Source organism: Astyanax mexicanus, chromosome 1 (assembly GCF_023375975.1).
Source record: "Astyanax mexicanus isolate ESR-SI-001 chromosome 1, AstMex3_surface, whole genome shotgun sequence".
NCBI classification, from domain to species: Eukaryota; Metazoa; Chordata; class Actinopteri; order Characiformes; family Acestrorhamphidae; genus Astyanax; species Astyanax mexicanus.
The window spans coordinates 128,975,253-128,997,940 of record NC_064408.1 but is presented as its reverse complement, the minus strand read 5'-3'; the positions used below and the strand labels follow the sequence as shown (position 1 = coordinate 128,997,940).

At 33.7% G+C, this 22,688-nt stretch overlaps 2 protein-coding genes across 3 annotated transcripts in view; both read right to left on the bottom strand.

The window, feature by feature from the left end:
• fli1rs (Fli-1 proto-oncogene, ETS transcription factor-related sequence) overlaps nt 1-22,688 on the bottom strand; it is a 45,512-nt gene that overhangs the window by 13,744 nt on the left and 9,080 nt on the right. For both annotated transcript variants that reach the window (XM_022662569.2, XM_022662570.2), the window contains exons 2-3: nt 9,550-9,746; nt 2,337-2,506 (exon numbers count right to left, since the gene is read on the bottom strand). In XM_022662569.2, coding sequence (XP_022518290.1) covers nt 2,337-2,506; nt 9,550-9,746 — 367 coding nt within the window. The remainder of the gene's footprint in view (nt 1-2,336; nt 2,507-9,549; nt 9,747-22,688) is intronic.
• LOC125785661 (sodium channel subunit beta-1-like) overlaps nt 9,316-22,688 on the bottom strand; it is a 493,013-nt gene continuing 479,640 nt past the window's right edge. The window contains exon 6 of the transcript XR_007427994.1: nt 9,316-9,423. The gene's annotated coding sequence lies outside the window, so the exon portion shown is untranslated. The remainder of the gene's footprint in view (nt 9,424-22,688) is intronic.

Genomic DNA, 22,688 nt, shown 5'->3' with positions numbered 1-22,688 from the left:
GGTTGCTATGGTGTTGATAGAGTATAGGTGTTGTTTACTAAGGTGTTAGGGTAGTACAAGTGTCCTGTGTTGCTACAGAATAGATGCTGGTTGCTAAGGTGTTGCTACTGTATAGGTGTTGTTTTGCAAGGTATTGCTAGTATATATATTGGTTGCTATGGTGTTAATAAAGTATAGGTGTTGTTTTCCAAGGTATTGCTAGTATAGGTGTTTGTTGTTAAAGGCTTGCTAGAGTACAGATGTTGGTTGCTAAGGTGTAGCTACAGTGCAGGTGTTGGTTGCTAGGGTGTTGGTTGAGTATAAGGGTTGGTTATTACAGTGTTGCTAGAGTATAGGGATTGCTAGTATAGGTGTTTGTTGTTAAAGGCTTGCTAGAGTACAGATGTTGGTTGCTAAGGTGTAGCTACAGTGCAGGTGTTGGTTGCTAGGGTGTTGGTTGAGTATAAGGGTTGGTTATTACAGTGTTGCTAGAGTATAGGGATTGCTAGTATAGGTAAAGAATGTTCTTTTCTTGGGTTGGGTTTTAAGACGATACTTCAGATTTTGGCTTTCAGTGTTTATTATAGCCGTAACTCTCAGACAGGAAGGAAGTGGACGAGTGTTGGAGTGAACCCCTCCCATCAAAGATCCTTCTATACCACTGACCTGGCATTCTCCACACTCAGCACCAACTTCCTGTATGACGCAAGAGTCTGCGGTTAAAGCACACTTACCAAATACCAGCCTGACACCAGTCTAATCGCAGCTTTTTATTCCAGTTCTAATACTAAAACTTCTTCAACCTTTAGAACCAAACCCAATCTCATTAATCTGAAAAGTAGTTCGGACACACCTACTTCTACTTCTTCAATATTGTTTTTTTCTACAGTGTAAATGAATAGTGAAGTGATCAATCAGATTATGAAGGAACACATACAGAATCATATAGTAACTTAAAAGTGTTAAAGAGACCTAAATACTGAACTTTTTTCTGTGCAACAGAGGAAACTCTTACTCTTCCTGTCCTGGGGTGGTCCTGATGAGAGCCAGTTTCATAATTTTTCAACATTTTTGATGGTTTTTGAGGTGACTGCACTTGAGTATACTTTCAAAGTTATTGAAATTCTTCTTTTGCTTAAAGTATTTTTTTACTCTTCTTTATTTAGTTGAGTATTTTTTGCTTCTCATAATCTGGATTAGAACATTACTCAAATATTCACTATTCACTGTATACCTGTAACTCTACCTCTTCACTACTTTACTTTAACTGATGCTCTTAAACTAACATTAATGCTACGCTTACATTACCAGGCTGAACTGACTCAAATCAGATTTTTTTCATGGCTGTGTGAACGTGCCAAATCCATATTTTTTTAATTAGATTTAAATCAAGGCTACGTTCACATTCACAGCCACATTGCTCAAATCAGATTTTTCCCTTAGATCAGATTTGTCTATCTTGTCGGTTCACATTCACTGTAAATGTAAGTGAACTGTGTCTGTGTGTAATGTGAACGAATCTGAGAGAAACATGTAGAGAGAAGCATGTAGCGCTAATGCTAATGCGTAAAAGCAGTTCACATTCATGTTGCATGTCCATGAATCTGATGCGTATCTGAATTGGAACCACATTTGAAAATGACTCAAACCTGATTTGAAAAAAAATCAGCCATGTAAAATCGGGTCTGAGCAACATTGAGCAAAAAATCTGATTTGAGTCACTTGGTATTGTGAACGTAGCATTTTATATACTGCTAACATACTGATAATGACTACTATAATGACATATACATATATATATATATATATATATAGAGAGAGAGAGAGAGAGAGAGAGAGACACTCTGGACAGTCTTCCTCCTGGCGCCGGCTGAGTCTATGTATATTTATGTCTATGTTATTATCAGTACAGTGATGGCGGTGCTCGGAGCTGAAGCTAGTAGTGTTATAGGATGTAAACAGTGGTGTTTAATAATTTTCTTCTGCACTTTTTCAGTGATTAATGCCTGGTTTTAAATGTCAGAGCTCTCCGGATTCTAGTAAGGAGGTGTGGAGCTACTTTGAGCTGGATAACGGTGTAAAAAGTGATTTATCTTCAGGGTAAATTATGCTCCGTATCTCCCAGTCTGAAGGGTGTTTGTTGGATAAACTGTTAAAATTTCTGGATCTCTGAACGCTGTGGGAGAACGGAGGTGTGCTATTCATCAAAGATAAGAACTTTTATCATGTTTTACTACAACAAAAGTACATTTTACACCAGAGTTCAGCACAGCTGTTAACTGAAAGCCTGAATTCCAGGTGACTGAGCAGGTGTATAATATCACGATACCTACATTTAGACCGATGGTTTGTCTCACCTGCTGGGACTATAACTCGTTTCTCGTCTGTGGTGTTGCTGGGGGGCGTGGGGGCCTGGGGGCTGGTCCGGGGCTCCGGGTACGAGGACTGATACCCCAGTTGGCTTCCATCACTGCTGCTGATGTGGCGACTCCGTTTAGCGGCGCTACACTCCACCGGCGACTCCCGACTGAGAAAGATATACACACAAAGATTAGATATAAAGCAAATTATACAAAAAAAAATACAAATGAAAATTTACATTCAAATTAGGGCTGGACAATATGGCCCTAAAATAATATCATGATATTTCATGGTATTTTCGCGATACAATACTTGCATAAGATTTGATACTTGCATACGATATGATGCGGCACATTACTAACTGAGATATAAAAAAAATTACGAGAATGTTTTATACTAATAATAATGCATTTCAAAATTCTGTTATTTTAATTATTTTGTCTTTTTATTTATCTAGTTTTATGTTTTACCATTTTGACCCTTTTATTTTATTCATTTCATCTTTTTATTTGTTTTGTTATTGCTTTTACTTTTGACCTTTTACATTTTTATTTAATTTTATTTTTACTTATTATTAATACTATTATTATTTATTTTAGCTCCATCATTTACTTTTTTTATAATTGTGGTTATTTTAGTCCTTTATTTCTTTAACTGTGTTTATACTTTATATTTTACTATTCCACTTATTTAGCTCTTTGTTTTATTCCTCTACATTTTAGCCTGTTTGCTTCTTTTCTATTTTAAATAATTTTATTTTTTCTTAATTAATTAAATCTTACATTGTTTGCTTGATTTAATCATTTAAACTACATTTTTAATCCCTTTAATTTTTTGTAAAAGTTTGGCTACATTGAAAATAAGGGTTACCCTCAATTAGGGGTGTGCCATATCGCATCGTACGCAATAAAATTGCCAGTGTTTTTCAATATTGTGAACAATATCAGACCCTGAAATATCGTACCATATAACCCACCTACTACTTTTTGCTGTTTTTAGCAAAAGGAAAAATCACACTGTTCTCATTTCCCTTTATATGTCTACTAAAGACAGATTATATTGTTGCCAAAAGTGTCATTATCGTGAAAATACCATGAAATATTGTGATATTATTTTCGGGCCATATCACCCACCCCTATCATCAATGTATTTACAGAGTGAAAATAAAGGTTGATTGATATCTCAATATATCCAGGATTAAAGTAGAATAAATGATACTGTACAGATATAATCTTAAGTCTCTAGTAGATATATAAAGGGAAATAATGAGAACAGTGTGAATTTATATTTTATTTTTATTTCCTTTTGCTAAAAACAGTATAAAAAAAAGTTGTACCCTGATGTGATAATTAGGGGTGGGTGATATGACACCATATTTTAGGATATAATATCATATTATTAACAATAATTAAAAAATGACTGGCGATATTATTGCGTACGATAAGATATATACGATATGGCACATCCCTAACTGTCCAAATTTAATAAGATTCCCAAATCAGTACAGTAAAATGGAACATTTTTGAGTTGGCAATGGTTTTAATTTATTAGATTTAAAAACATATAAAATATTTAAAAAGTTTAGAATTTTTACGTATATTTAGTTTTTTTTGCTGAAATAAATGTTGTTAAAAGACTTTATCCCACTTTTGTTGGAGTAACTGTCTCTACTGTCCAGGCGGGAAAAGAAAATCCACATTAGATTTTATCATTAAGCATTTTTGTAAGGATATTTTGAGTTACTGAGGCGATTAAAACCCTAAAATCTGTTATAGTAGAATAAAGAACAATCTTTAACAAGCTATATTTTCATCAAAGTAAAAAAATATATATATTCTTTTATTCTAAAAAAAATCACTCTGGAGCATTTCTATTGGTCCATTTATCATGAATTTCTCACACAATATAAACTACTGCCAGATTATTGTTATTGTAAGCAGTATCTATGTAAACATGAAAATACATTGTTTGGTTTAAATTTGGGCTGAGAACATTAAAGAAAATACATACATATATATATAAACATACAAATATATACTAGTATTTTAATTGACTCCACTAAATATAATAAATATAAATAAATACATTTCTTACACTAATTTATGTTTTTTTATATTTAAACATTCACTATAAAAACTTGCGTCTTAATAACAAGAACGTGCGGTTAATTGCATTAATTACATTTTTTAATCGATTGACAACACTAGTTTAAATACAACACATTTTTTTTGGATTGATATGTTGTAAATATATTGTTTTTAGTCATTATTCATTACGGTTAAACATAATATAATATAATGAATCAAACCAAAATAACAATCGGCTACTAAAATCATTAATATAATAATAATAGCGAGGTCTGAAATATATTCTATTAGAAAATGCTGCTAGTTTAAAACACAGTAAATAATCCTGTCTTTTCCAGGCTAGAAGTTAAAGAAAATGATGTAATTTGAGTCAGTAATTGAGGGAACTCTGGACTGACGCTGATCTGGGCGGGGCTGGGAACAGCAGGCGTGAACAGGAAACTGGTTTGTTGCGGAGCCAAAACAGCCATAACTTCCTTTTCTGTGTAAAATACCTTCCACTAACTCTGATTCCTGAACAGTTCCTGACTCAAACAGGTGATTCTAGGAATCTGTGTATTGCTGGGAATTTTTGATCAGTAAAATCAGATGTATTACATTAATAGACATTATTAGAGAGTTTTGATTTTATAAAATACTGTATATGGAATTAAACTGGCTAGAGAAAAACTGGACCACCAACTCCACCAAAATTCAGGTATTATATTGTACTAATACTCAACTAAAATACAGCTGCTGAATTTCACTAATACTGGACAGGAGTGCAGGTAATTTCTTTCTCAACCAAAGTACAGGTGTTCATTGTCACTAATATTCCACTAAATTGAGTATTTCTTTCAAGTATTTATTTTTATTAATGCTCAATCAAATAAAGCTCCTGAATCTAAGTAATACTCTACCAAAGTACAGCTATTCCGCTTCAGTAATACTTGACTAAAGTACAGGTATTCAACTTCAGATATACTCAACCAAAGTACACGTATTTAATTTCTTAATACTCGGCTAAAGTACACGTATTTAACTTCAGATATACTCAACTACATTACACAATTTTAATTTCTTAATACTCAACTAAAGTACACATATTCAATTTCTTAATACTCAACTAAAGTACACATATTCAATTTCTTAATACTCAACTAAAGTACACATATTTAATTTCTTAATACTCAACTAAAGTACACATATTTAATTTCTTAATACTCAATTAAAGTACACATATTTAATTTCTTAATACTCAACTAAAGTACACATATTCAATTTCTTAATACTCAACTAAAGTACACATATTTAATTTCTTAATACTCAACTAAAGTACACATATTTAATTTCTTAATACTCAATTAAAGTACACATATTCAATTTCTTAATACTCAACTAAAGTACACATATTCAATTTCTTAATACTCAATTAAAGTACACATATTCAATTTCTTAATACTCAACTAAAGTACACATATTTAATTTCTTAATACTCAACTAAAGTACACATATTCAATTTCTTAATACTCAACTAAAGTACACATATTCAATTTCTTAATACTCAACTAAAGTACACATATTCAATTTCTTAATACTCAACTAAAGTACACATATTTAATTTCTTAATACTCAACTAAAGTACACATATTCAATTTCTTAATACTCAACTAAAGTACACATATTCAATTTCTTAATACTCAACTAAAGTACACATATTTAATTTTTTAATACTCAACTAAAGTACACATATTCAATTTCTTAATACTCAACTACATTACACGTATTTAATTTCTTAATACTCAACTACATTACACGTATTTAATTTCTTAATACTCGGCTAAAGTACACATATTCAATTTCTTAATACTCAACTAAAGTACACATATTCAATTTCTTAATACTCAATTAAAGTACACATATTCAATTTCTTAATACTCAACTAAAGTACACATATTCAATTTCTTAATACTCAACTAAAGTACACATATTCAATTTCTTAATACTCAACTAAAGTACACATATTCAATTTCTTAATACTCAACTAAAGTACACATATTTAATTTCTTAATACTCAACTAAAGTACACATATTCAATTTCTTAATACTCAACTAAAGTACACATATTCAATTTCTTAATACTCAACTAAAGTACACATATTCAATTTCTTAATACTCAACTAAAGTACACATATTTAATTTCTTAATACTCAACTAAAGTACACATATTCAATTTCTTAATACTCAACTAAAGTACACATATTTAATTTCTTAATACTCAACTAAAGTACACATTCAATTTCTTAATACTCAACTAAAGTACACATATTTAATTTCTTAATACTCAACTAAAGTACACATATTCAATTTCTTAATACTCAACTAAAGTACACATATTCAATTTCTTAATACTCAACTAAAGTACACATATTTAATTTTTTAATACTCAACTAAAGTACACATATTCAATTTCTTAATACTCAACTACATTACACGTATTTAATTTCTTAATACTCAACTACATTACACGTATTTAATTTCTTAATACTCGGCTAAAGTACACATATTCAATTTCTTAATACTCAACTAAAGTACACATATTTAATTTCTTAATACTCAACTAAAGTACACATATTCAATTTCTTAATACTCAACTAAAGTACACATATTTAATTTCTTAATACTCAACTAAAGTACACATATTTAATTTCTTAATACTCAACTAAACTACACATATTTAATTTCTTAATACTCAACTAAAGTACACATATTTAATTTCTTAATACTCAACTAAAGTACACATATTCAATTTCTTAATACTCAACTAAAGTACACATATTTAATTTCTTAATACTCAACTAAAGTACACATATTCAATTTCTTAATACTCAACTAAAGTACACATATTCAATTTCTTAATACTCAACTAAAGTACACATATTCAATTTCTTAATACTCAACTAAAGTACACATATTTAATTTCTTAATACTCAACTAAAGTACACATATTCAATTTCTTAATACTCAACTAAAGTACACATATTCAATTTCTTAATACTCAACTAAAGTACACATATTTAATTTTTTAATACTCAACTAAAGTACACATATTCAATTTCTTAATACTCAACTACATTACACGTATTTAATTTCTTAATACTCAACTACATTACACGTATTTAATTTCTTAATACTCGGCTAAAGTACACATATTCAATTTCTTAATACTCAACTAAAGTACACATATTCAATTTCTTAATACTCAATTAAAGTACACATATTCAATTTCTTAATACTCAACTAAAGTACACATATTCAATTTCTTAATACTCAACTAAAGTACACATATTCAATTTCTTAATACTCAACTAAAGTACACATATTCAATTTCTTAATACTCAACTAAAGTACACATATTTAATTTCTTAATACTCAACTAAAGTACACATATTCAATTTCTTAATACTCAACTAAAGTACACATATTCAATTTCTTAATACTCAACTAAAGTACACATTCAATTTCTTAATACTCAACTAAAGTACACATATTTAATTTTTTAATACTCAACTAAAGTACACATATTCAATTTCTTAATACTCAACTACATTACACGTATTTAATTTCTTAATACTCAACTACATTACACGTATTTAATTTCTTAATACTCGGCTAAAGTACACATATTCAATTTCTTAATACTCAACTAAAGTACACATATTTAATTTCTTAATACTCAACTAAAGTACACATATTCAATTTCTTAATACTCAACTAAAGTACACATATTTAATTTCTTAATACTCAACTAAAGTACACATATTTAATTTCTTAATACTCAACTAAAGTACACATATTCAATTTCTTAATACTCAACTAAAGTACACATATTTAATTTCTTAATACTCAACTAAAGTACACATATTTAATTTCTTAATACTCAACTAAAGTACACATATTTAATTTCTTAATACTCAACTAAAGTACAGGTAGTCAGCTTTAATTCTTGACTGAAGTACAGATTTTCAGCTTCACTAATACTCGACCAAAGTAAAGGTATTTAATGTCACTAATACTCAGCTAGATTACAGGTATACTCGATCAAAGTGCAGCTAATGAATTTCACTAATACTTAACCAAGTACTGATATTCAATGTCACTAATACTAATACTAAAAAATGACAGATATTCAGCTTCACTAATACTCAACTAAAGTACAGGTGTACTAAAATAAATAACTAAATTACAGGTGTTCAGTTTCACTAATATTCAACTTAATTACAAGTATTTACTTTCACTAATACTCAATCAAAGTATAATTCCTAAATGTCACTAATACTCAACCAAAGTACAGGTATTCCACTACACTAATACTTGACCTCACTAAAGGTATCCAATTTCTGATATACTCAACTAAATATATACTAGTTATACTCATACAGGTATTCAACTTTACTAATACTCGACTAAAATACGGGTATTCAGTTTCACCAATACTCAACCAACGTACAGCAACTGAATTTCTCTAAAACATGACTAAACTACAGGTATTCATTTTCCCTGTTAATCGAGTACAGTTGTTTAATTTCACTAATTCACACTGGAGTGTGTGTGTGTGTATATGCAGCTCAGGAAGCTCCAGGAAGATGGATGATCACGAGCCATCAAACCAGGCTCAACTGCTTGAATTGTTTTTTGCACCAGGAGTAAAGCAGCATTAAGTTATCCAAAAGCAGTGTGTAAGACTGGTGGAGGAGAAGACCATGATGCCAAGATGCATGAAGAAAAGTGTGATTGAAAAGCACCAGAGTTATTCCACCAAATATTGATTTCTGAACTCTTAAAACTTTATATGAATATGAACTTGTTTTCTTTGCATTATTTGCGGTCTGAAAGCTTATAAATGCAAAAGCAAATAAATGCTCTAAATGAGAATATTTTTATGTGGAATTTGGGAGAAATGTTGTCTGTAGTTTATAGAATAAAACAACAATGTTCATTTTACTCAAACATAAACCTATAAATAGCAAAATCAGAGAAACTGATTCAGAAACTGAAGTGCTCTCTTCATTTTTACAGAGCAGTATATGTGTATATATGTGTATATATATGTGTATATATGTGTGTATGTATGGTGTCTCACCTGGCTCCGTTGACGTGGTCGACTCTTTTGCTCGGGTTGGAGGTCCAGTCCGGCTCGGTGGACTCGGTGCTCTCCTCTGAGCCCTGCCTGTAGACGGGCTGCGGCGACGCCACCTCCCCCTTCATGTGCCCGGCCTGAGCACCGGAGAACCCTGGATCAAATATAGACTGATCCTCACTCACCACCGACAGAGCTTCCTATAACACACACACACACACACACACACACACACACACATGCATTAGTACAGCCTGTAGTAAACATCCTGACTGAGGTCTACAGGTTTATAATCCCTGGTGAAAATAATAATATACTTAATTATAGGGCTGCAGCGATTAGTCGATATAATCACCTGGAATACCAAAGCTAATCAAAGTAATCAGATCAATTAGCTTGACTATTGTTTTGTAACCATTCTATTAATCTATTTTTAATTTAAAACACTTTAGCAACCACAGTTTCCTTGGATACCGTAGCAAACACCTAGACATGCCAAAGCAACCATCACATTACCGTCCATATTGGTAGCAACACCACAGCAACCACCTGGGATATCATAGAAACCACTTCGCAATGCAATAGAGAAACTAGCTATCATTTAGAAGCACCATAGTGACCAACTAACAACACCGTAGTAACCACCAAGCAGGACCACGGCACCACAAAACAACAAGAAGTGTAATATACTCAAAACACACACACTCACTCACACACAATAAGCATTAGTACAGCCTGTAGTAAACATCCTGACTGTGGTCTACAGGTTTATAATCCCTGGTGAAAAAAATATATACTATATAATATGTAGGGCTGCAGCGATTAGTCGATATAATTGACGATGTCGATTTATTTAAATTAGTTGACTATAAATTTAATTGTTGTTTGGCGTGTCATGATAGCATTTTTTTGCAAACAATATTTTGTCCCAGAAATTATTGCGATAAACGAAATTGTTGCCATTTTTTAGACTGCTGATTTGGCACAAATAAACTAATAACATAATATTGAAACAAATAAAATAATCCTTTGAAGACAACATACTTTCCATTCCTGTTTACGCACCTAGTTTTCAAAATTAAAAAGGTCCAGTTTGAGCCTCGGTCTGTCCCAGCTGGCACGCATTGAACCGACATAAAGACCAGACCCCTGCCTGATGATGAATGGAATGCTGAGGCAACACAAACCTAAGAGACACTAAAGTTCAGCTACTAGAGCTGCATTTGGCCGTTACTATGTTTCTTTAAGTTTGTTTTGGGTGTTATTAGAGGGCATTTTGTTCATAAGAGTGAAGCCACGCCCACAGTCACAATATATTTAATATAATTTAAAGTGCACTTGAAGTGCAAACACAAAGGAAGAGATCACGATTATTAAAATGGTTGTGTCCATTTATTGAACGATAAGTCGATAAATTGAAGACTCATCGTTGATTTTTTTTTTTTGCCCGCCAATACCCCACATCTTCGGAGGACCAATTTAGCTTTATTATTTATTAGTGTTACTACAGAGTTTTAGGTACTGTGGGCATTGTGAGAAGAAGACAAAAATGTAATAACATATAAAAACAAAGGAGAACAGGAAAAAAAGGGGAAGAAAAACATATTATAATAATTGAAGCAAACAAAACTATTTGTAAAAAGGAGACAAATATTAGGAAACAACAAATAAACAAATAAATCTGAACATTTACAGAAGAAGAATGGAGAAATAAATAAGCAAGTCATTCTTTTTACCCCCTTCTTTTTGGATTTTATGTGGGAACAGATAGAAGAAGAAAGAGAAGAGAAAAAAGAGGTAGAGAAAGAGAGATAGTGAAGGTAGGTAGATAGTAATCGTTAATTTGTAACAGTCCTGCATTACACAAAGTGCTGGGGAAAGAAACGTAATGGGAGATAAAAGGGTAAATGTTTTACAAAGGTCTCCAAATATGCTCAAACATACAGATTACATATTTAATCACTAAATATCAGACCTTTTCACATTTAAACAACATCCAGACATTTAAATGCCTTTTAAATCTCATGTTCAGCTTTAGTGATTGGAGGACATGGCAGATATAATCTTTGACTAATCGACTAATTGAATAAATAATCATTTGATTAGTCGACTACCAAAATAATCATTAGTTGCAGCTCTGGTTAATTGTACTTGAAACATATTGAGAAATGTAAATATATTGAGTATGCTGTAAATATACTAACAGACTTATGTAGTTACTTAAAATATATTAAAAGCACATTAATATTATGCTTTCATCATTTGAAAGTAAACTTTGATCATACTTTTAGTTAATGTAATTCAATATACTTCTAATATACTTATTTTCAAATATACTTTTGTACATTTTTAAGCAATAGTGCCCCCCTTACAACACAGACGTAACCACCTGACATACCATATCAACCACCAAGCAGGGCCAAAGCAACCAACACAATGACCACTCAGCAACTATAGAATGGGTTTGCAACCACTTAGCCACACAATAGTAACCGCCTAGACCAAAGCAACGTACACAACAACCATTTGGAAATACAACAGCAACCACCTGGGATGTCATAGAAATCACTTAGCAACACAATAGATTTTTTGCTGTTTTTTTGTAACAAATTAAGACTATTTTTCATTTAATATAAGTTATCCTTAGTTTAACACCCCTTGACAACCCCATAACGACACAATATCAATTTCTGTGAATACCATAGCAACCACTTAGAAATGCCAAAGCAAGCAACACATTATCATGGTTGGTGGCAATACCATAGCACATACCTGGGATATCATAGCAAGAACCCATCAAAAACCATAGAAACCACCTAGCAACCACTTAGTAACACTCCAGTGACCACCTGAGGACAGCAATCACCTGAAATACCATATCAACCACCAAGCAGGAACAAAGCTAACCAAAGCAATCTAATCAAGTAGCTTGACTATTTTTGCTATTTTAAGTCTATTTTTAAATCTATTTTCAATTTAACACACATTAGCAACGGCTTAACAGAATAACAGAACAATAATAAGAAATAATAATATTCCTTAGATACCATAGCAAACAGCTAGACATGCCAAAGCAACCATCCCATTACCATCCATATTTAGACGTTTAGAAATTTAGAAATACCACAGCAACCACCTGGGATATCATAGCTTTGCAACACAATAGGAAATAGCACCATAGTGACCAACTAATCACACCGTAGCAACCACCAAGCAGGATCATAGAAGAACCACAAAACAACAAAAAAGTGTAATATACTCAATATATTGAGTTTAATTGATTGTTTCTTAGTATTTTATTTATTGACTTTTAATTTATTTATTTATTTTTCCATTTATTTGTAAGATAAAAAAATACACACACACATATATATATATATATATATATATATATATATATATATATATATATATATATATATATATATATATATATATATATCACATTTCATGTTAAAGAAATTTAAGAGATTAAACTTTAATTTTGATATTTTTTACACTGGAACGCGAAGGTTTCGGTTGTTTCTTTGTTTTTCCTTATTGAGTAGAGAATCTGTTGGTACAGGTTTTTGGTGTTGGTAGGGCAGGGTCTGTTCCTGTGCTTAAAATAACTGAAGACCACAGTCAGGAAATGCAGAAACGGCGCCACAATCAACCCAGAATAGCTCAGAGAGCTGTGGGCTAACAGAGCCCCCATAAACAGACCACGCCTACTAGCGCAAAGGTGCTAGATAGGGTTCTCTACCCTTCAAAACCATTCAAAAATAGATATAACATTTTAATAACTGTCCTTTAAAGCACCATTTCACAGCAGAACCTCTTTAAACACTCATAATCCTGAAGGGTCGGTTTCCCAGACTGGGATTAAGACTAGTCCTGGACTACACAGAAATGTAAATTGACATTTTCTATTAATTATTCCACTAAAATCCACTTTTTCTTGTTCTTTTGTATTCTGAAATACAGTTGGGCTCTCTGAGTTGTTTATGATGCTGCACATTATGAAACTCTTCCTCAACCTCTTCCTCATTTTCTGCAGCAGCTGGTAAAAGAAAATATTCAGAAAAAGGAGTCGATCAGGAAAAGCACCGTATCTACATCAACCCGTGAATTAGTATTCATAGCCCCGCCCACCTCGGCTCTGGACCACCCACAGGCAGAGCTGAAGCCAGATAGAAGCTAAATAACAGTGCTAGGAACAGCATGCAGTTCATTCCTGTGTTATTTGTGCGAATAACACATCAGTGTTTATATACTTTACCCAGTAATTCAGAGCTAAGGAACAAATGGTTAGAATTAGTCTATGGAGGAAAAACACCACCAGCCAAGTACAATTGAGATAGGTAGGTGTTTAGATGTTTAGATCAGTTCTGTTTACACTAGTTAAAAGTAAAAATCCACCCGGGGTTTTGTTTGTTCCAACTGTGTGGGCGGCTCTGCTGCGGCTCAGCCAACAAAACCTAAAAAACGGGGTGGATTTTTACTTTCTGGATCTGGACTACCCTCCTCTGTGTGTGAGTAACTATAGGTTTAAATAGGATCTCCGGTGGATTTGGTGTTTTACAGAGACTCTAAGACTAGGTCAGTGTCTGAACTGCACTTAGCAGGACATTATTACACATGTTGTATAGTAACATATGACATTGTAAAGACTGTTATTAGTGTAAAAATGTCTTTATTTTAAAAAGTTTCTAACTATTGTCCGTCTCGCTGTATCCTGGTGTTGCAGTGCTAATAGCAAATCAGAGGCGATATGTTTGTATGTATGAATATTCATGAGCAAGAGCCGAAATCCTGTCGTTTCTCCCCAACTACTCCTCCACCAGACTAAAGCAGTGTTATACCGGATCACCGGAGCACTTTTTACTCTTTACAAAAACCAAACAGTTCACATGACATTCATTCATACTAGAGACACAACTAGACATTTTAAAATGAATAAAAATTGATTAAATTAGATCTTTTGAAATGAATATATAGTAGACTTTTATACTGACACCAAGCTCATCACCCTTAGAATCATCTTAGAATGTTTTCTGGATGTTCTTAGAACTTTTTTTATTGATGCAACATAATCTGTGTCAGTGTTTTAATTTTTGTTGTCTTTTAACATTTCCTTAATGTTTGTATTTATCTAGCTTGGAACATCATGTGTGAAACATTCTAATAATGTTGTGATGCAAAACATTGTTATATTATAATAAGTCACATGTTTTTAAAACATTCTTAAAACATTATTTCTGTAACGTTACAGACCAACATCCCTGGAACCTTTTCAAAACGTATAATGTTCTCAGGGTTTGGTGAACTCACTTAGCTTGACCATCCTATAGCTGATTTTTGTAACAATTTAAGACCATTTTTAACCATTTTAAATATAATTTCATTGTTTATTTAACACACCTTAGCAACCACACAACACAACAATGATAACAATTTCCTCAGATACCATAGCAACCACCTAAAAATGTCAAAGCAACAACACATAACCATAGTTTGTAGCAATATCATCTAGGATATTATATCAAACACTCATCAACACCATGAAAACCACTTAGGAGCCACTAAGCAACACCACAAAAACCACCTAAACACCAAACCAACCAAAGCAATCAAGTCAATTAGCTTGATTATTCTAGCTGTTTTTTTTAACAAATTAAGACTATTTTTAACAATTAATGCAAAAGAAATTGTGTTATTAAACTAATCATTTAAAACACTGGATCACTTAAGAGTAAAAATGACAAAAAAAGGCATCATTACTGATTACAATAACAATTTCATACTCAACAAGTGTATGCCAGTGTATATTTTTTCATTGCAAATAAATGATGCTCAGTCATGCTCCTCAGCACCTTGGAATAAACTCTGAAATAAACTCTACACCACCAAAGAGTTCCCCTCAACTCAACTTGTAGTTCAAGTTGGAGAATAAACTCACACAGTTTAACACTTTCACACATTTTTGTTTAACTCCAAATTTTTTAATTTGCTGTGTAAATTTTGGGCGACAAAAAGCATTACTGAGGTAAATCATTTATCCCAAACTCATCCCATTCCTTCCATTATTATAAGATGAAGCTCCTTCATTCCAGAGGTCAGAGTTCTTCCTCTGCTTCTCTGTGTCTCGATACTGGGAGTTTACTTCCCTCTGTAATTTACACCTGGAATTAAGTATAGTTCATTTGGTTTGGTGGTTCATATTGAGGAATGGTATAATAGTGATGGGCAACATCAGGATAGTGGTGTTTGTTAGAAAACATCTGGATGTGCTATTGGGGTTTTACGTGTCTGAAGTCAGAACGTGTTACGCAGAACATATCAGAACTATGATTCATCCTGTGAGACACCTGAATGCAGCGTACTGAGACAATGCTGAGACGATACCGAGACGATGCCGAGACAATGAGTCAAGTATGATGAAAGGTTCTCGTAGCAAGACGAGGAACAATGTGGGGAGTAGGCTGGAGTTTCCAGTCTATTCCGGAATTAAATGACCTGGCACGCTTTTACCATCCCAATGCTGGAGAAATACCGGATGTTTATTACGTCTTTTTTTATACTTGTCTCAAATAGGGATGTGCCATATCGTATTGTACGCAATAATATTGCCAATGTTTTGGAATATGGCCATATCGCCCACCCCTAATTATCACATCAAGGCTCTACTTTTTTTTTATTATTGTTTCTAGCAAAAGAAAAATTCACACACACACATGTTCTCATTTCCCATTATATATATATATATATATATATATATATATATATATATATATATATATATATATATATATATATATATATATATATATATATATACTAGAGACAGATTATATCTGTCCAGTTATTTTACTTTAATCCTGCATATATGGAGATATTTGGAGTGCATTATTGATATTATTAGTATCATGATATTCTGAATCATTGACTACTTTTACATTTGGGTAAAAAATTATTATATTTTTTATATCTCAGTAAGGGGTGTGCCATATCATATCGTAGTTAGTAACAACATTTAATTTTCATTTTGCTGCAGCAGTGTATTCTTAATTTGATATTTTCTCATATGGCCAAGAGTATCATCATCACAAAAAATAACATAAAAATGTTGTTTCTGGGCTTGTTTGGGGGACGGGATCATTATTGCTGGTTTATGAGCTCTATCTTCCAGCCTACGCAAGGCGCATCATGATGCTCATTGCTATCTTACACCCCGCCAACAGTCTATTTTCACACCTTCCGCCTGCATCGTTAAAATAGCAGCAGTGCTTCTAAATATACAGTGCCCTCCAGAAGTATGGGAACAGTGAGGTCAATCACTTTATCTGATCTGATACACAGTTCAGAAGATAACACCTTCTATCTGAACCCACACATTTTTCTTAAGAAGATGGAAATTCAATCAGAGCCATTAGAGCACAAATGTTGTTTATAGCCAGAACAACTGTTTGGAATGTCCTGAAGAAGAAAGTCGTCACTTGTGTACTAAATAACTGGTGATGAACAGGTAGACCAAGGAAAACCACAGCAGTTGAACACAACAGAAACATTGTGAGTTCTCTTCAGTCCATAACCAAACCACAGGATTTAGTCTCTGAACATCTTATTAAATTCCAGCCTGGTCGTCCTGTTTACCTCATTAATATTGCTTTATATCTTTTATGTAAGCCTCTGTACTTTAGTTCATTAACAGTTCTTTCTTTACAGACAAAGATTAACCTTTTCCAATGTGATAGAAAGACTAAAATCTGGAGAAAAAAAGGATCTTCTCGTGATCGCAAACATACCAGCTCATCTGTGAAACACAGTGGAGGTAGTGTCATGGCTTGCACTTGCATGGCTTATTCTGGGATGGGCTCATTAATCTTAATTGATGTTTAATAAACTAAGAAGTCTACAAACCCAAATGTTTTCAGTCAACAGCAAAAATAAATGGATCGGCCTTGCTGTCCCCTCTGGTTTAGTACACCAGTGATGACTTTCCTCTCTCCAGTCCTATCACAGTGCACTTTAATATAACAGTAACAATCATATAACCCCACACATGGCACAGGGAGTGGACAGCTTTCTTATCTGCAATGAATCCACCGCACCTAATCGAGTATTAATGTGAAAATGCCCTTAATTTAGTGCACTTTGCTTTAATCATCTTAAGTGGAGAAAATGATATTAAGAGACGTTGTGGATGACAGAATATGTTTTCTCAAGGGTGTCTACAGCCTATGTTGGTAGACATATGTGTGCCCAAACTCTGCCTTAAATAAAACTCTTGCATTTTTATATTTTAAAAAGTTTGAAAGTTTGTACTTTGACAAATAATTAAACGGTCTATGATTTTCTTTTTATGGTAGCTTCATTTTTAAAGTGAGAGATGGAATATCAAAAAGTTAAAAAGTATAAAAATTTAGAAAATTTGATCAAATATAGACCAAGACTAATGGACTATTGGCTGGCATTACCTCTTCTTCTGTCCACAAACTCCAAATGATTCAAAACTCTGCTGCTCGGTTGCTCACCTACACTCGCACTCACGATCACATCACACCACATCACCATCTTCACTGGCTTCCTGTTAAACACTGTTTAAGATTCTCCTACTTACCTATAAAGCCTTAAATAACCTGGCAGCTCCCTATCTCTCTGACCTTCTTCATCCCTACAAACCTTCCCGCTCTCTCAGATCCTCTACTGCTGGGCTTCTAAATGTCCCATCATCCAATCGTCGTAGTTTCGGTGATCAGGCTTTCTCCAGGATCGCTCCCCGACTATGGAATTCTCTTCCAACTGCAGTTAAGCTATCTCCCACTCTTCCCATATTTAAATCAAATCTTAAAACTCATCTATTCTCTCTTGCTTATGGTCTCTCTTCTGCTTAACATTATGTTTGATCTCACATACTATAGTACTGCTGAGTTGGAGCTCCACTGTAAATGTTGTACCTGTATTGTCTGTGTATTGTATATCTGTATCTTTGTACCAATAATTGTAAGCGTCTTTGGGTTTTAGAAAAGCGCTATATAAAAATAAAGTATTATTATTATTATTATTATTAATGTTGGCTCCCACTTACCACTAATGTTAGTATAAGTCGTTACCTGCATGAGAGACACCTGTACCAAACTGTCACCTGTAAAAAGGCCACCTGCCAACAGACTCAATGATTCTCCAACATCTTTACCATGAGCAAGACAAAAGAGCTGTCTAAAGAGATCAGGTACAAAATTGTTGACCTACACAAGGCTGAAATCGGATACAAAGCCATGAGTACAGTAAGAACCTGGATGAGAAGCTGACGACAGTTGGTGCAATTATTCGGAAGTGGAAGAAGCACAACAATACTGTCAATTATACCGCAGTTAGTTCCGTCCCTGCAGTGTCATTGGCTGAGGGGCGTTTTATGAGTGACATTATCAGCCAGTAATGCACTGTAACCGAAGCTCTCCATGTATGACTCCGCCACATACAGGTAACCTAGCAATGATGCAGCGCATACAAACCAAATACAAACCAAATGCGATGTCACTAAATACCACTGGGGGGCGCTGGATCCCATAGAGGCACAGTGAAGAAACACTAAGCTATGTCTCCAATAGGTGGCGCAGACAAAGACGCTCAAATCCCACAAATAAATAAATAAATAAGCCCAGCAATTCAAAAATATGCATTATTACACACATTATCAGCGACTAATATCAGGCTAAGAGCTGTTATTATTAAAATAAAAGCTTAAGTATATATATTTTCTCGGTTCTGATACATAAGCTCACAGACACAGCCTTGTGCTGATCCACATCACCCTAGGAGTGATGAGGGGAAAGAGAGAGCGCCAGCTGCTGTACTGTACCCACCCAGAGACAGCAAGACCAACTATGCTCTCTCAGGGCTCTGATAGCTGATGGCAAGCTGCATGAGCTGAATTCGAACCTGCAATCAACTGATCATAGTTTTTAAAATGAACATTTTAAAATTAGTATTTATTTATTTATTTATTTTAGTAATATATATATATATTTTTACTATTGTATTTCTTATAATGTTTTTATTTCTTATTAAATGTTTTGGTACCACTTTTAAATAAGACTATTCTTATAAATGCTTTATAAATTAGATTATTAATTATTAATGATTAGGTTGTAAATGCCTTAAAACCACTGATAAGCAGTTACAACACATTAATTCAAAAGGCAACAGTGATCCGTTGTTTGCTTAGTCAGCTAATTTATAGTAAATAGTTAAACATACTTTTAAATATATTAATATGACAAGTTTAATGCTGTTTGGTAGAAAACACAAAGTAAGATCAGTATCTAGAAATATCTGTGAAGTGAAGAATCACTACTTTGCCATTTTTTTAAACTCACTGTTGTCATTTCTATCTATGTTGTTATTTATTTATTAACTGCTTATTAATGAGTTTTAAAGTATTTGCAGCCTAATTAAAAACTATTAATAATCTCCTTTATAAACCATTCATAACCCCTTTATAAAGGTAGTCTTATTTTAAAGTGGTACCAATGTTTTCAATCCCTTTGATGCTATAAATGCTCGGCAACGTTGTAATTGAGGTTAATAAAGGTTGATTGATTGATTTTTCGATTGATTTGCAGGTAACCGCGTTTGCTCTTCCTGTGACTATTTAACCAACGATTTTTGGCCAATTTTTTTTTACTGCCATTTTTACCACTTGAAACTTGTGCAGCATCATCAGAAAAGAACCGCACTGAAAGCAGAATAAGGTTAAAGCTGATGACATCTCTCTCTCTAGTGGACTCTGCGGCTGCACCTAGAATAACCTTCTGCTCTTTCTGCTGCGTTGAGTTCTGTCTTTTTGAGGCCGCTGTGGAAGATTTTGTGGCTGCTGCTGTTAATAATAGCTGTTTGCAGATATGAATTTGTTTATATGTATGTATATATACACTACAGGCCAAAAGTTTGGACACACCTTCTCTCTTTCAATGCTTTTTCTTTATTTTTATGGCTATTTACATTGTAGATTCTCACTGAAGCATCAAAACTATGAATGAACACATGTGGAGTTTTATGTACTTAACAAAAAATGAGCTGAAGCTCCACAGTCACCGGACCTGAACCCAATCCAGATGGTTTGGGGTGAGCTGGAGCACAGAGTGAAGAAGACAAAGGAGCAACAAGTGCTAATAAACACCTCTGGGAACTCCTTCCTTCCTTCAAGACTGTTGGAAAACTTTTCATTTCAGGTGGCCACCTCTTGAAGCTCATTTAGAGAATGATGGCAAGAGTGTGCAAAGCAGTAATCAGAGCAAAGGGGGGCTATTTTGAAGAAACTAGAATATAAAACATGTTTTTTTAGTTATTTCACCTTTTTTTATTAAGTACATAAAACTCCACATGTGTTCATTCATAGTTTTGATGCTTCAGTGAGAATCTACAATGTAAATAGTCATGAAAAAGAGAAGGTGTGTCCAAACCTATATATATTTACACCAGATTGCAGTGATGTTTTCAGGCTTGTTCTGTATCTAGGTCAGTAATCCTGCGTGCTCTCAGTGGAAACCCAAGTCAGCTGAAATCAGCTGAAACCTAAAGGTCTTATCGACCGGAAGTTTGGGAGGTAAGAGTTAAAACTCTTCGTTCTGTCACTTCCTCTTTAAAGAAGATGGTGTTTGTGTGGCAGGGTTTCTTTATGTATTCAAAGCGACCCGGGCCATTGCTTTATATATATTCCGGGGTTGTTTTATATATTTGAATGTATTTAAGTGTTTGTGGGCGAGTGTTTGTGTTAGTGCGCTGTGTACGGGCTGTTTTGGAGGGGCTGGGTATTGTCTTTGGAGCTGTAATGCGTCACGGCTCAGCTTTTTCGGTGGCCTACAGGAAATTGATCCCCCATGTGCAGCAAAACCTTTTGGCTCGGGTCGGGGGATCGGAAACAGAGCAGGGGGAGAGATGTGGGTCATTCTGAACTGAAAAACAAATTTGTCCTGAGCTTCGGGGGGTCCGGGGTCATCGTCCAGGGAGGGGACAACCTTGATGAACAGCATTGTGCTCTACCTTCATTCAATTAGTGCTTTTTTAAACAGGAGAGACTGATTCAGACAATGTGGTTTGGGTGTTCTCCATATCCTCAATACCCTCCATATACAAGTTCAGAACTAAAGGAATGAATATGGAACCATGGACCATGAACTAATGGTTCAACTAAGGATTAAACTTTTGTTATGTACCAAAGAATGGTTCTTGATTAGGGTTTCCCATTTAAAATACAGTCAAAACCATTTAAAACAAGTTTCCTACATTCCCAGCTGCCATTCAACATTGAATCAACGTTGATAAACATTTTCTTTAATTTCATGACAATTTAAATTGTAGATTCTCAAAACTATGAATGAACACATGTGGAGTTTTATGTACTTAACAAAAATGGTAAATATATATACTAGTTTATTCAAAATAGCCCCCCTTTGCTCTGATTACTGCTTTGCACACTCTTGGCATCATTCTCTCAATGAGCTTCAAGAGGTGGCCACCTGAAATGGTTTTCCAACAGTCTTGAAGGAAGGAAGGAGTTCCCAGAGGTGCTTATTAGCACTTGTCGCTCCTTTGTCTTCTTCACTCTGTGCTCCAGCTCACCCCAAACCATCTGGATTGGGTTCAGGTCCGGTGACTGTGGAGGTTCAGCTCATTTTTTTAAGTACATAAAACTCCACATGTGTTCATTCATAGTTTTGATGCTTCAGTGAGAATCTACAATGTAAATAATCATGAAAATAAAGAAAACACATTGAAAAAGAGAATGTTTCTACGTTTGCTTTTAGCAAACATTTAGCATTAATGTTGATTCAACTTTGTTTCAATGTTAAAACAACAAGAGAAATTACTTTAATCATATTTCTACCACATCTCAATGTTGAAGGTTGGTTGTGTGCCAGCTGGGTAGTAAATGAACACTGATGTAATGCAGATTATGAAGGAACACATAAGGAATCATGTAGTAACTTAAAAGTGTTAAACAATGTGAAGAAGCTTTTAGGTGCTCTTATCTGGGAAGCTGTTAACTTGTGGTTTCTGAGGCTGGTAACTCTGCTGATGAACTTATCCCGTTGAGTCCTGATGAGTACCAGTTTCATCATAATAATGTTTTGATGGTCTTTGCAGTGACTGCACTT